The sequence below is a fragment of the Nicotiana tabacum genome, chromosome 1 (genome assembly GCF_000715075.1).
Source record: "Nicotiana tabacum cultivar K326 chromosome 1, ASM71507v2, whole genome shotgun sequence".
NCBI lineage: Eukaryota > Viridiplantae > Streptophyta > Magnoliopsida > Solanales > Solanaceae > Nicotiana > Nicotiana tabacum.
The window spans coordinates 19,812,094-19,826,303 of NC_134080.1; the positions used below are offsets into that span (position 1 = coordinate 19,812,094).

A 14,210-nucleotide genomic window follows, 5' to 3' on the forward strand; every position below is an offset into this window, starting at 1 on the left:
TGTGTAGCAGCATCGACACCACAGCTGGCAGGATCGGAAGAATAGGTCGCCGGGCCGTCAGCAACCTACAAAACAAGTACTAATCTTAGCATGTGAAAAAGTATATTTGTATTGTACGTGTTAAGTCAAAAAATATTTTCTCACTGTGGTCTCGTCGGCCTCCTGAGTATATGCATCCGTGGTGTCCTCATCAAAGCATGTAGTGGCCTCAAAGATGGGCTGGGACGAAGCCTTCATAAGAAAGTTAAAAATTAATTAATGGCAGCTCATTAAGGAAAAGAAAACAAATTGAATTTTTAAAGTAATACAAACATACCTGCGCCTGTGGTAGATCCGCATCAACCGCCGGGGATGAGGCATAACTCAACCTGCGCCCGCCATCCACGTCCCGGGTCGGCCGATCTTCAGCTGTGGTAGATGGGCATGCAAAGTACTGGTCTACATCCCCGTCGAATGTACCCATGATCGACAATGCTCCTGACTGGGTGACCTGCGATGCTGGCAGAGATAGCTGAAGGCTGTACGACGGCATGCTGCTGGAAGGCTAATCTACCTGAGGTCTATAACCCAACTGATCATCTCCAAGATCCTCATCTCCAAAATCCTCATCATGTCCCTCAACAGGTGGGTCGACAGGTGCCTCAACGCCCCCTTGATGGGGACCACCTCCTCTCCGTCCCCCGCGACCCCCGCGACCCCATGGGGCACCCCTGCCTCGTGGGGCACCCCTCCTTCGTTCCCTACCCCTTCCTCATGGGACAGCCCTACCTTGATGGTAGTCCTCTGGCGCCGCATACTGAGCCTCGTGATCCAACCTCGCGCTATCTCTCGCTTAAAACAGGGTCCGACGAGCCAGATCTGCCATCCGCCGGCCATACTCAACGAGTGCAGCACTATCGGCATGCTGCTACATCTCCTGTCCCAACTGGTAGACCAGGTGATGCCCAATAGCTTGTGAAACACTTAAGATATTAAAAAAATAATGCTATATCACAAATATAAGATATTAATAAGCCACAAAAACATACCAGTGACTCGTGCCTCCCGGTGTATGGTCTGTAGCGCTCGCCAAGTACATGAATGGGGTTCTCGATGTCGGGTGTGATGGCGGTACCATGACGTATACAGATGAATAGTAGCCTCCTGGGTAAATGAAGGTGGTGGCGGAATACGGTCACCTCGCTGCTCCCAAATATGGACCTGTTTCTCTAGCCATCCCATAAATATATCATCCACCCTAACACGGTCATCCCGCTGATAGTGTGTAGGGACCCATGCAGGCTCCCCCGGTATAGGCTGGGGACGGTGAAACTGGCGAAACACACGCTTTGTAGCATGATACTCAACCATATTGAAGAAGAACATCGGGACGGAGGTGCTCCAAAGTAGTCGGTCGACTGAGCAATAATCGGGCAGCTGAGCTAGCAACTCATCGATGTATGGCGTCCAGATGAACTACCAAATAATAACATAAAAGTGAGTATGCGCAACACAACTCAATTTATAACAAGTAAGTGTAGGTACATATTTACCTGTCCAGCCACCAGCATATCTAACACATCCCTGACAAGGGGGAGATTATGATGAGCATCGTCCCTCAGTAGTTCCCACGCCGGAGAACCCACCTAGAAGCTAGAGAGAGAAACGGATAAGCCTCACCCGGCGCAAGTGGTGGTAGAGGTGGCTGCAACGACATGATCCGCTGCCGCCCAAACCTAAGATAAAAGGTTGACGCAAAATTTATGAGTCATTTCGACCATAGAGAATTCGGAGTAATGAACAGAGTATTCGAAAATGTTGTCACCTGTAGAAGGGGCAAAAAACCACATATGTCCACCTGGCAAAGCATGCTTGCCCGGAAGATGCTCCTGTACAGGTATGCGAAAACAGCAGCACCCCAGCTGTACAAGAGTAAATCATCTAGCTGCTGCAGATGATGGAGAAAGCGCATACTCACTAGACTTCCTGAAGTGTTCGGGAACAAGACACCCCCGAAAAGCAGGAGCAACGCCAACCTCGTGTACCGCTCAATATGGGGATCCTCTGTCTCGCCAGTAATGTCTGGGTGCAAAAACGCCATTGATCTCTGATGACTGACAAAGCAACGCGACTACCCCATCTCTGTACAGCGTCACCCTGAGGTCTGTAACCAGTATACTGCCCCATCATATCCAAATACTATCCATGGGTCATGGATCTAATGTACTGGGGCAGTGCAACGGCCCGTCCATCTACGTGCAGCCCATACAAAACCTGAACATCCTCCAGCGTGATGGTGGCCTCTCCAGTGGGCAAGTGAAAAGTGTGCGTCTCCGGTCGCCACCGAGCCACCAATCAAGCTGCATCCGCCCAATCTGAAAAATCGTATAGAAGCCCGTAGCCTGTAGGCGCGCGACTACGCGGGCATGGAAATGATGTTGCGCCATGAAGTCCCACAAATCGTCAGGTCTCCTATCACATAGAGGCTGATCCGATAGATGTCCCTCCCATACAAAGGAGGACCTATGATCGCCCTACAACACTAATAGCTGATCCTCGACTGGTCCAGGATGCGCAGGCGGAAAGTCCATGTCGTCTACTATAATTTAAAGAAAACTAATTGTGTGTGTTAGTTTAATAAATTAAATAATTATTTTTAAAATTGGACTGAGTAATTATGTATGGGTTCCAGGCTCGATATTTGAGGCCCGGTAGCACCAAGTTATCCTTAATTATTATGCGTGTCAATTTCAACATTTTTAGAATTTTGTTAGTTTAAGGAATTAAATAATTATTTTTAAAATTGGACTGAGTAATTATGTATGGGTTCTAGGCTCGATATCTGAGGCCCGGTAGCACCAAGTTATCCTTAATTATTATGCGTGTCAATTTCAGCATTTTTAGAATTTTGTTAGTTTAATAAATTAAATAATTATTTTTAAAATTGGACTGAATAATTATCTATGGGTTCCAGGCTCGATATTTGAGGCCCGGTAGCACCAAGCTATCCTTAATTATTATGAGTGTCAATTTCAACATTTTTAGAATTCCGTTAGCTTAATAAATTAAATAATTAATTATTTTTAATATTGGACTGAATAATTATGTATGGGTTCCAGGCTCGATATTTGAGGCCGGATAGCACCAAGTTATCCTTAGTTATTATGCGTGTCAATTTTAGTTACCGATGGAATTTTGTTAGTTTAAGGAATTAAATTAAAAATTATTGAATTGGACTGAATAATTATGTATGGGTTCCAGGCTCGATATTTGACGCCCAGTAGCACCAAGTTATCCTTACTTATTATGCATGTCAATTTCAGCATTTTTACAATTTTGTTAATTTAATAAATTAAATAATTAATTATTGAATTGGATTGAGTAATTATCTATGAGTTCCAGGCTCGATATTTGAGTTAATTTGACAACATATATTAATTTTTTACTTTTGTAAGATTATTTTTATAAATTAAATAATTAATTTTGTAAAGTATAATTGGATAGAGTTTGCAGTTACTACATACTTAAACTACAGAGACTCTACACTAAAAGGCTCTACATTTTACTACGCTAAAAGACTATATATTTTACTACGCTAAAAGGCTCTATATTTTACTACGCTAAAAGGCTCTATATTTTACTACGCTAAAAGGCTCTATATTTTACTACGCTAAAAGGTCACTATTACATATAGAAACAACAAACATAACATACAAATATGAACAACAAACTAAATAAATAATATTTATTTATTATTTAAGCAAATAAAAACATAACATTAACAATAAAAAATATTTATCAAATTTTAATAATTTTTTGTCCCAAAGCTAATAAATCAATTCGGGTATAAATAAGATACAAATTTAAACACAAACATAACGCAAATTAACATGAAAACATATTCAACAATACAAATATGCATGTACTATACGAGTTTCGACATAAACAAAATCGAAATACCTCGATTTAAGTTTTTTGAAATTGATTCAAATCGAATTTTTGCACCCGAATGAAGGAATCCAAAGCTTGTCTTGTGTGCGGGACCTACACTCTTTGCTTTTTGGGTCAGTGTGGGGCCCAATTTTTTTTAAAAAAATTTGACGGGGGGAGAGAGGGAGGGACCAACAGTGGAGCAGGGGTGTTTTTAATGGAGATAGCGTTCTGTCGTTGTCTTGGGGAAGAAGAAAGGCTTTATTTTATTAAAGGAAAATGCAGTATAATACTGCGTTTTCCTTAAATGCAGTATTGTACTGCGTTTCCCTTTAATTAAATATAGGTGGGCCCAATATTAATAGGGAAACATAGTACAATTCTGCGTTTAAGGAAAACGCAGTATTATACTGCGTTTTCCTTAAAAAAATAATTTTTTAATAATACGCAGTATAGTAATGCGTTTTACTTTAACGGCTAACATTCCGTTAAAGTAAAATGCAGTATTATGCTGCGTTTTAGTTATTTATGTAACTTTTTTTTAGTAGTAGAAATGTATTTTTTTGCCCAAAAAGGCATTAGAAAAGTTTTGACTCCTACTAACCTTAGGATTTTAATTTACTTTATTTTATAAATCACGCGACTTGGTCTTTCTTTTTTGTGGTGGTTTTGTCGTATTACTTGTTGGGTTTTGATTTTATTTACGGCAATAAGTAAGGGCGATGTGCATAAATAGCCACTAACAACACCTGTTTTTATTTTAAAGCCAGTGTTTTAAATGTCTTTAGTCTTTAGCCACTGGTTTAATAAACTTATACCTGGCTGGACGAAAATACCCTTCTGCTATAACTTATACCTACACTTTTAAGAATGATCGACAGCAGCAGCAACGCAAAACTACACTGTGATCGTCGAAATTAAAGAAGATTCTCTTCCGATTTAAAAAATTCAACATTTTCATCCAAAAATCGACATAGATTTATAGTAAGTTATACTTTTATGTTTTTCTATTGATTTTTATTTCGACATAGTTATACTCTTTCCGATTTCTATTGATTTTTATACAGTAATTAGAAATTTGATTTTTTTTGAATTTCTGGATTGATAAAGTTAAGGACATCGCGTCCTGTGATAATTCTATAAAAATTGAGCACATAATATTAAGGACATAGTGTCCTCATTTTGCAAATTGAATTGAAAAAGTTAAGGATACAATGTCCTTAACTTTGTTGTTGTTCTTCTGTATATTAAGGACGTACTGTCATTGTTTTGCAAATTATTTTGAAAAAGTTAAGGACACTAAGTCTTGAAATTTGAGTTTCAAATTGAAAATGTTAAGGACACTTGGTCCTTAACTTTGGGTTTCAAGTTGAAAAGTTAAGGACAGGAAGTCCTTAAATTTGAATTACAGGTTAATTCTATAAAAATTGAGCACATAATATTAAGGACATAGTGTCCTGATTTTTAAGGACACTAGTTCCTGAAGTTTGAGTTTCAAGTTGAAAAATTCAGGACAGGAGTCCTTAAGTTTGACTTGCAGGTTCAAAAGTTAAGGATATGAAGTCCTTAAGTTTGGATTACAGGTTGAAAAGTTAAGGACATGAATCCTTATGTTTGACTTGCAGGTTCAAAAGTTAAGGACAGACAGTCCTTAAGTTTCAATTACAGGTTCAAAAGTTAAGGACAAACAGTCCTTAACTTTGAATTCCAAGTTCAAATGTTAAGGACACTTGGTCCTTAACTTGGTCTTGAACTTACAGTACATGTTCTTAATTATACAAGGATTGCATTATAAAATATGTCCTGAGTTTCCCATTCTCTTGACTTGCAGGATGGAAACAATATGCATTATAGTTGCTTTTAATGGTAGATGGACTGAAGACTATAAATATCTTGATCATCAAACAAAGCTTGTTCTGGTACCTGAGGCAATTCGGTTTGAAGATTTCATTAAACAGATCTTTGAAGTTATTGAATTGGATAGACACAAGTTTGAAGCAATGATATGGTTTGCTATCAACCTTGGAATAAGCAAGGGAATGCTTGTATGCAAAAATTTAGATCTTCACACATGTATAGAGTTACTACAAACTCATTCACTCTTCAAGGGCTGTCGTTTCATTGTTGATATTTCGGAAAAAGTTTTTGGATCAACAAGCAACGAAAATGTCAACACAGAAACTCAACATGACAATCAAAACAAATGCCAACAAATAATGGAAATAGATATGGTTGAAGCTCAAGCAATAACTGAAGAGGTGCTTGAAAGAGTTTTTGGATCAACAAGCAACGAAAATGTCAACACAGAAACTCAACATGACAATCAAAACAAATGCCAACAAATAATGGAAATAGATATGGTTGAAGCTCAAGCAATAACTGAAGAGGTGCTTCAAACACATGTCAACAGAGAAACTCAACATGACAATCAAGACAAATGCCAACAGATAATGGAAATAGATATGGTTGAAGCTCAACCAATAACTGAAGAGGTTCTTCAAACATTTGATTCTATTCAAGTAGAAGGACAAAGCATTATAGAGACTGACAACGAACAAGCTTTGGGTATTCAAGTCTTAGAGAGTGCGCCGGTAATCGAAGAGGTTGCTGAAAAAACCTCTATTCAACTAACTAGATGAAGATCAAATTTGAAATAAAAAGAATCCCCAACTACGATATTAAGAGAAAATGCTTCATTGGTTGAAGTAAAAGTCGGATCAGTATTTGACAAGAAGAAGAGTATAATTAACTGTTTTTCGAATGTAACAATTAAAGGAGATTTTGAATTCAAGGTTGTTAGATCAAGATCAACAAGATATTCGTTGAAATGCAATGATGATATGTGTTGTTGGTGTGTGCATGCTTTCAGAATTAAAGATTCAACACTGTTCAAGATAGTAAAGATTGAGAAAAAGCATAACTGCTCTGTTAACACTATAAAAGCTGATCAAAGGCATGCTACTTCACAGTTGATTAGTGGTTACATTATCGACAATTTTCGAGACCCAAGGTTTGAAGTTACACCAGCTTTTGTCATGACAGAGATGCAAAATTGCATGGACTAGATATTGGGTATCACAAGGTGTGGCGTGCTATTCAACTTGCTTCCACTTTAATAAGAGGAACTCCCGAAGAGAATTATGAATTATTGTTTTAATACTTGTATATGATGAGAAGTAAAAACCCTGGAACTTATACTAACATAAAGATAGACGACAACAACAGGTAAATCAAAAAAAAATTTATTAGTACGTTTTATAAAATTTAGGACATGCTGTCTTTAACCAGTTAACTTTTGAGTTGTAACTAGAAGTTCAGGACTGGCTGTCCTTAACTTTTGAACTTGTAATTCAAAGTTAAGGACTGCATGTCCTTAAGTTTTGAACTTTGAACTCAAAGTTAAGGACAGCATATCCTTAACTTTATAAATTAAAACTCTAAGTTAAGGACTGTCTGTCCTTAACTTTTAACTTTGTAATCTGAAGTTCAGGACTACCTGTCCTTAACTTCTGTTAACCTTGTTTTATATTGAATTTTCAGGTTTCTTTATATGTTTAATGCATATGGATCATCAATAGCTGGTTGGAATCATTGTAGACCAGTAATTACTGTTGATGCAACTTTTTTGAAGTCAAAATTTCGTGGTGTTTTAATGATTTCAGTTTCAAAGGATGCAAATAACCAAATTTTGCCACTAGCCTTGGAATAGCAGAACCTGAAGGTAACATTTCCTATGAGTGGTACTTTAGTCAGCTTCGCAATGCAATTGGGAGCCGTGAGAATTTAATTTTTTTATCAGACAGGCATCAAGCTATTGCATATGGCATAGCAAAGGTATATCCTGAAAGCCATCATGGGATTTGCATCTATCATTTGGAGCAGAACCTAAAGCGAAGGAAGATGAAAAGTGAGGTCATAAAACTTTTTCAAAGTGCTTGAAGAGTATACATACGCAAAGAATTTGATCTATACATGTTAGATATAGCAAAAGTAGATAAAAAGACTTATGACTACTTGATGGAAGAACCACCGAAAGGTGGGCACGTTCTTGTAGTCCACGACGAAGATATGACATGCTCACAACAAACATAGTTGATCAATGAATTCTGTCCTATTAGAAGCAAGGGAGCTACCTATATTAAGAATGATGGATTTCATTCAAGTGAAGCTACAACGTTGGTTTTATAAAAGAAGAAACGGAACAGAAGGAACTTTTTATGATGTTTCTTGTTGGGTAGAGAAGGAATTGAAGAAAAAAATAGATTTAGCATTTACTTTGAATGTAAGTATTATGTTCTATGTTTATCTTATGATTTTAATATAATTTAACATAATGTACTAACTTATAATTTTTCAACATTGAAGGTCTTCCCCGTTGATTCATGGCGTTCTAGAGTTGAAGAAGAAGGAATAACTTTCTTGGTGGACTTAAACAAAAAAACATGTGATTTTTTTCAGTTTCAATTTGATGAATTACCATGCATACATGCAATTGCAGCTATCGAGAAGAGAAACATCAAGAAGTCCAACTTTTGTTCGCACTAGTACTTAAAGGAATCTTGGCTGAAAACATATGAATTACAAATACATCCTGTAGGACATACTGATTCTTGGATTGTACTAGAGAGTGTTAAGTCACAAATTGTTAAACCTCCAGATTTCAAAGTACCACCAGGTAGAAGGCAGAAGAAAAGGCACATTCCAGCTACAGAGTCATCAAAAATAACTTTCAAATGTGGTCGTTGCAGAAGAATTGGTCATAATAGAATAGCTTGTATATATTCTCCGGCAGTCCATCCATTTTCAAGAAAGCATAGAGAATTGTAGATATATCCACTTATGTTTATCGACTCTTTTAAGTTTTTGCTATAAATTAGATTCATTTAGATTATTCTTATTTGAGCAGATGTATGAATTTACAAAAATTCTTTCTGCTTACCTTCTTTTTGTTTCTTTTAAGTTCAAAGATTTAAAGTTAAGGACATACAGTCCTTAACTTTGATTTTCAAGTTCAAAAGCTAAGGACAGGCAGTCCTTAACTTTGAGTTACAGGTTCAAAAGTTAAGGACACGCAGTCCTTAACTTTGAGTTACAGGTTCAAAAGTTAAGGACAGGCAGTTCTTAACTTTGAGTTACAGGTTCAAAAGTTAAGGACACACAGTCCTTAACTTTGAGTTACAGGTTCAAAAGTTAAGGACAGGTAGTTCCTTAACTTTGGGTTACAGGTTCAAAAGTTAAGGACAGACAGTCCTTAACTTATAGTTCAAAGTTCAAAACTTAAGGACTGTCTGTCCTTAACTTTGAGTTTCAAGTTCAAAAGTTAAGGACATGCAGTTCTTAACTTATAGTTCAAAGTAGTCCTTAACTTTGAGTTACGGGTTCAAAAGTTAAAGACAGACAGTCCTTAACTTATAGTTCAAAGTTCAAAAGTTAAGGACTGTCTGTCCTTAAGTTTGACTTGCTGGTTAAAAAGTTATAGACAGACAGTCCTTAAGTTTGAATTTCACGCTCAAAAGTTAAGGACAAGCAGTCCTTAACTTTGAGTATAAAGTTAAAAGGTTATTGACTGTTTGTCCTTAAGTTTGAATTACACGTTCAAAAGTTCAGGACAGGCAGTCCTTAACTTTGTGTGTTCAAAGTTCAAAAGTTAAGGACACTTGGTCCTTAACTTTCAATTTGAAGTTCAATTACACTTATTCATGAACTAATACTAACAAACTCCATGGACAAATCAACACTTGAGAGAAACAAAGAAATTAATAACATGATGCCTTGATATTACTTCTGAAATCGTAATTTTGCATAGCTGTGACAAAAAATTTTTGCTACACAAACAAAATATAAGTGCATTTTGAGGAATTTACAGAAGTTTTCTGAACTTGCAGAATTCATATGGATTCTTTACAGCAATTTTATACAAAAGATCAACCACAACTAACTTTCTTTACAACTAAACTACAACTCTTTTGAACAGCAAGTTTCATTTTCACTCTCATAGTCATCGCCAACATTTTCTGGTGGTGTATCATAACCAGAATTTCTTTTCCACTAACCATGTGCTAAAAGATTTGCGGCAAGTTCTTTTCTAAAGTCTTTTATGTCTTCAGGTTGGAATTTCTCCACATCCTTTCCAATCATCAACAACTCCACATACTTGATCAGGAATGCACCACAATCAGTCTTAAGAAAAATGTAAGATATGCAGTGAATTAAACAATAAATATAAAGTACATATAAATAATATAACAAATAACAACACGTACGATCTAGTTTGGTGTGATGATCTTTGTCACTGAATATCAAATTTGTTGAAGGCATTTCCAAAAGACTTGTGATGTTTGTTAAACTGTGAGAACTTTAGCAAGTGAGGGATCATGCATGCATACATTTCCGTGTGATTCATTCATGCCTCATATGGCTCACTATATAAGGAATCGTATACATCAATATTTTTCTGATTCAAGTCCAATACTCCCAAAAGAAAGTGTGTCATAGTATTATCATCTTCTCAAGGAAGCCGACACGGAAAAAAGATTTTGTCAACCTCTGTCCAAGCAATCCCACATCTACGACTGTCCCCCCACACATATGGTGTCAGAAACAACTGATTATCACCAGCACACCAAAAGTCATCAGTAGCATCTTCACTGAAATCTTTATACACAAGCACCATATAGTTATCAAAAAGAATATCAGTAGTTGTGCAACGAAAAGAATGGTCGCGAGGGTGGTAGCGTTCCTTCTTTCTCAGATAATATAGGGCAATGTAAGGCTGTATTGTGGTCCGGGCCCGGCCCGGGACCGCGGGCCAAACGGACCGGTTCAAGCGGGCCCGGTCTCTAGTGGTGCATATGCCCGTAGCGGGCCGGTCCAACCCAAATAGCCCGTGAGCCCGGGACCGTTATGCCCGGGATCGGCAGGCGGGCCTGGGCCGGTTCAACCGGGCCAAACGGGCTCCAACGGCTATTTTTATAAAAAAAAAAATTTTAAAAATGACCAATGGTCAGATTTTTAAAATCTAGCCGTTGGCCATCAAAATTCAACCGTTTGGCACTTTAAAAAATAGCCATTTTGCCCCCAAACTTTGTTTTAATTCCAAACTTTTTATAATTATATTTTTTCCCAATTTTCAACTATAAATACCCCCCCCCCCCCCCCATTTTTTCATTTTTACTCACAAATTCATCAATCTCTCTCAATCTCTCTCTAATTTTCTTCTATAATTGCTTACTTTATTATTGCAATTTCGTGAAAAATTTTGAAGTTGGTGAATTGAAGTATTCAAGTCTTCAACGATATTCAATTTTCAAGAAGTTGTTCGTCAATTCGGTAAACTCGTTCCAACTCTTAAGTTTTAATATTATAGATTTGTTAGTTTTATTTAGTATAATTATAATTAATATGACATTTTCTTTGAATTTATTTTGGTGGTAACGGTAAGGGAAAATCTAAAATTGGTGAATCTAGTAGCCAAGCTACTACTCTTCCCCCGGCTCCCCGACCCAGACCTGTTACCCGTCCTCCCCCACCTGTTATTCTTGATAGTGATGACCCTTATTTTCAATTTTTCGGTAGTCAATTTTGCCATGATGTTGCACCAGGTCAACAATTAAATGAAGAAGTTATGAATGCTCTTTATCCTAATGAAACTATCTTTGAAAATGATGATTTAGATGAAACACAACCGGATTTAGATGATACACCTACTAGTCCTGTTAATAACCCAAATGATGCCCCGCCTGACCCTCCTGTAGTAACCCCTACTTTTAATAGACAACCTGCTAAACGGCCTGAAACATCTCTTGTTTGACACTTTTTTACTCAACTAAGAGAACAAAATTAGGCTAAGTGTAAAACTTGTGGGTCTCAACTAGTTCATAAATTTACTGGAGACCGTAGCGGTACGAGTAGTTTGACTAGACACATATTGAAACACCCTAGAGATAAAGCTAGATTTTTACAAATGAAAGCTGCACAAGAGGGGACAAGTGTAGATACTACGGTTAACCCTAGTACAGGTTCAAATCTAGTTCAACTGGGAATTAATACTGTTACCGGTGGTATTTTATATTATGATCCAAAAAAGGATCGTGAAGAATTGGCAAAAATGGTTACTGTTATGTGCTTACCCTATAGTTTTCCTTCTAACCCTCATTTTGTGCATTATATTAGAAGAGTTTTTAATCCTACTTATAAAGGATGGCCTCGCGCAACCGTAAAGAGCGATATTTATAAATATAAACATGAATATGAACAATATTTGCGCTATTTATTTACTCATATAGATTGTCGCATTGCTATTACTACTGATATTGGTAGAAGTGGTAATGACTGTGATTATCTAACTGTTACAAGTCATTGGATATATGAGGAGTGGATAATACAAAAAAGCGCATTATTGCTTATAGAATAATTAATTCACGCCACACAGGTAAGTTTATTTCTAACACAGTTGCAGATATTTGTAGATATTTTTGCATTAGCGATAAACTTATGTCGGTTTCAATGGATAATGCTTCTAGTAACACTAACGCTATAGGCTTGCTTACAACTACACTAAATCCTGCATTTAGTAATATTTTTCATGTTAGATGTATTTGTCATATTTACCATTTAATCGTCGGTGTTGGTATGAAAGTTTTAAATGTAGAAATTGAAAAGGTTAAAATGGCTCTTAATTGGCTTTTTTATTCAAACCGTAGAAGTAGACTTAGAGACTATTTTAAAAAATGTGATGAATTTGGCCTTAGAGAAGGAAAGGTTCCTAAACCTTGTCCAACTAGATGGAATTACATGTATGAAAGTTTAGTTGTTGCATATGAATATAGGAACCCAATAAGCGCAACGTATAATGCTCGTGTAGGTGATGATGATGATGATGAGCACCTTACAAATCAAGATTGGAGTAATGTTAAAATACTTGTAGACTTTTTAGAACAATTTCATATTGCTACAAATGAATTATCTGGCCAATATTATCCGATTATTTCTAACTATTTAGTTTATATTCCAGCACTTGTAGATTTATTTACTCAATTTTCAGAGGGTGGAGTAATTTATCAAGAACCTATTAATTCTATGAAAGCTAAGTTTAAAAAATATTTTTTCCCTATCCCCCCTATTTTTGGTGTTGCTGCATTGTTAAATCCTACAATGAAATTAGGAGGTCCTCACTTTTGGTATTCAGAAATTTATAACGCTTTATCACTTTCAGCTGAGGAATTTGCTACACTTGGAGATGCAAAAGTCTCAATTAAAATAAATGCTCAAATAATTTATAATGCTTATCAACTTGCCTTAGATCAACCTAGACCAAATGTTCCAACTCCTACTTCGTCTAGTTCGCAAGCATCTAAAAGAACTGCGGATCTAAAAGCCTTTAGTTCTTGGACGGAGTTCAGGGGTTCTCAAGGTGATAATTTTGGTGATAGTTCACAACAAAATGAGCTTCAAGTTTATTTGTCGCAGGGACTTGAATCAGAGAATCTCGACGGCTCCTTCGATGTTTTGGAATGGTGAAAGGACAAACAAAAACATTATCTAGTTCTTTCAAGGATGGCTCGAGATATTTTAAGTGTTCAAGCTTCAACAGTGGCATCGGAGAGCGCATTCAGTCAAGCGAGACTTCAAATCGGTGATCATAGAGCGTCTATGAGGGAGAGCTTGGAAAAATCAGTACTCTTCAGAGATTGGATCCGTTTGGAAAGAAGAAATTTTGGACTTGCAGAATCACAACCGGAGATAGATGAAGCTTATGAAGAAATGCTAGCAGAACTTGCGCAGGATGCTGCTTCGCCCGGAAGCGGTGATGAACAAGCTTCTTTTCCACCACCACCAATGGAAATTCCTCCGAACCTTCAAGGATTTATGAGATTTGTTAGAGATAATACATAGACTAACATGTAACTTGTATTTTGGCACATCTTCCTTAGTTTTTTTTCCTTTTAATGGTGGTATTAGTACCTTATTGTGCTCATTCCATTAGGGGGGAGGAAGACTAAGAAAGATATTGCCATTCTTTGTTAATGTCGTAATAGTAAAATATATAAGACATTCCCTTGAATATTTCTTTGCAATTTATTTTGTGTTTAAATTTGATATAGTATATATATATTATATATCTAATACATATAAACTATATATATATATATATATATATATATATTTATATAGCTATATATAAGAAATTTATACTAGTATATACATATATAGTTTACAAGAAAGTGCCTTAGATAAAAAAATAGCCTATATATATGTGTGTGTGTGTGTATATATACATACATACATACATACATACATAT

At 36.5% G+C, this 14,210-nt stretch overlaps 1 protein-coding gene across 1 annotated transcript; it reads left to right on the plus strand.

Annotated features, from left to right (window-relative positions):
* Positions 1-8,008: 8,008 nt before the first annotated feature.
* Positions 8,009-8,454, plus strand: LOC142162064 (uncharacterized). The gene is made up of 2 exons (XM_075218370.1): positions 8,009-8,191; positions 8,275-8,454. The coding sequence occupies exons 1-2, from the start codon at positions 8,009-8,011 to the stop codon at positions 8,452-8,454; spliced, it is 363 nt and encodes a 120-aa protein (XP_075074471.1).
* Positions 8,455-14,210: the final 5,756 nt, after the last annotated feature.

What these genes read in the sequence shown, in the direction of transcription:
- LOC142162064 (XM_075218370.1), top strand. Translation starts at nt 8,009, where the DNA reads ATGAATTCTGTCCTATTAGAAGCAAGGGAGCTACCTATATTAAGAATG. An exon ending in ATTTAGCATTTACTTTGAAT is followed by an intron (nt 8,192 to 8,274) that starts GTAAGTATTATG and finishes TCAACATTGAAG; the next exon opens with GTCTTCCCCGTTGATTCATG.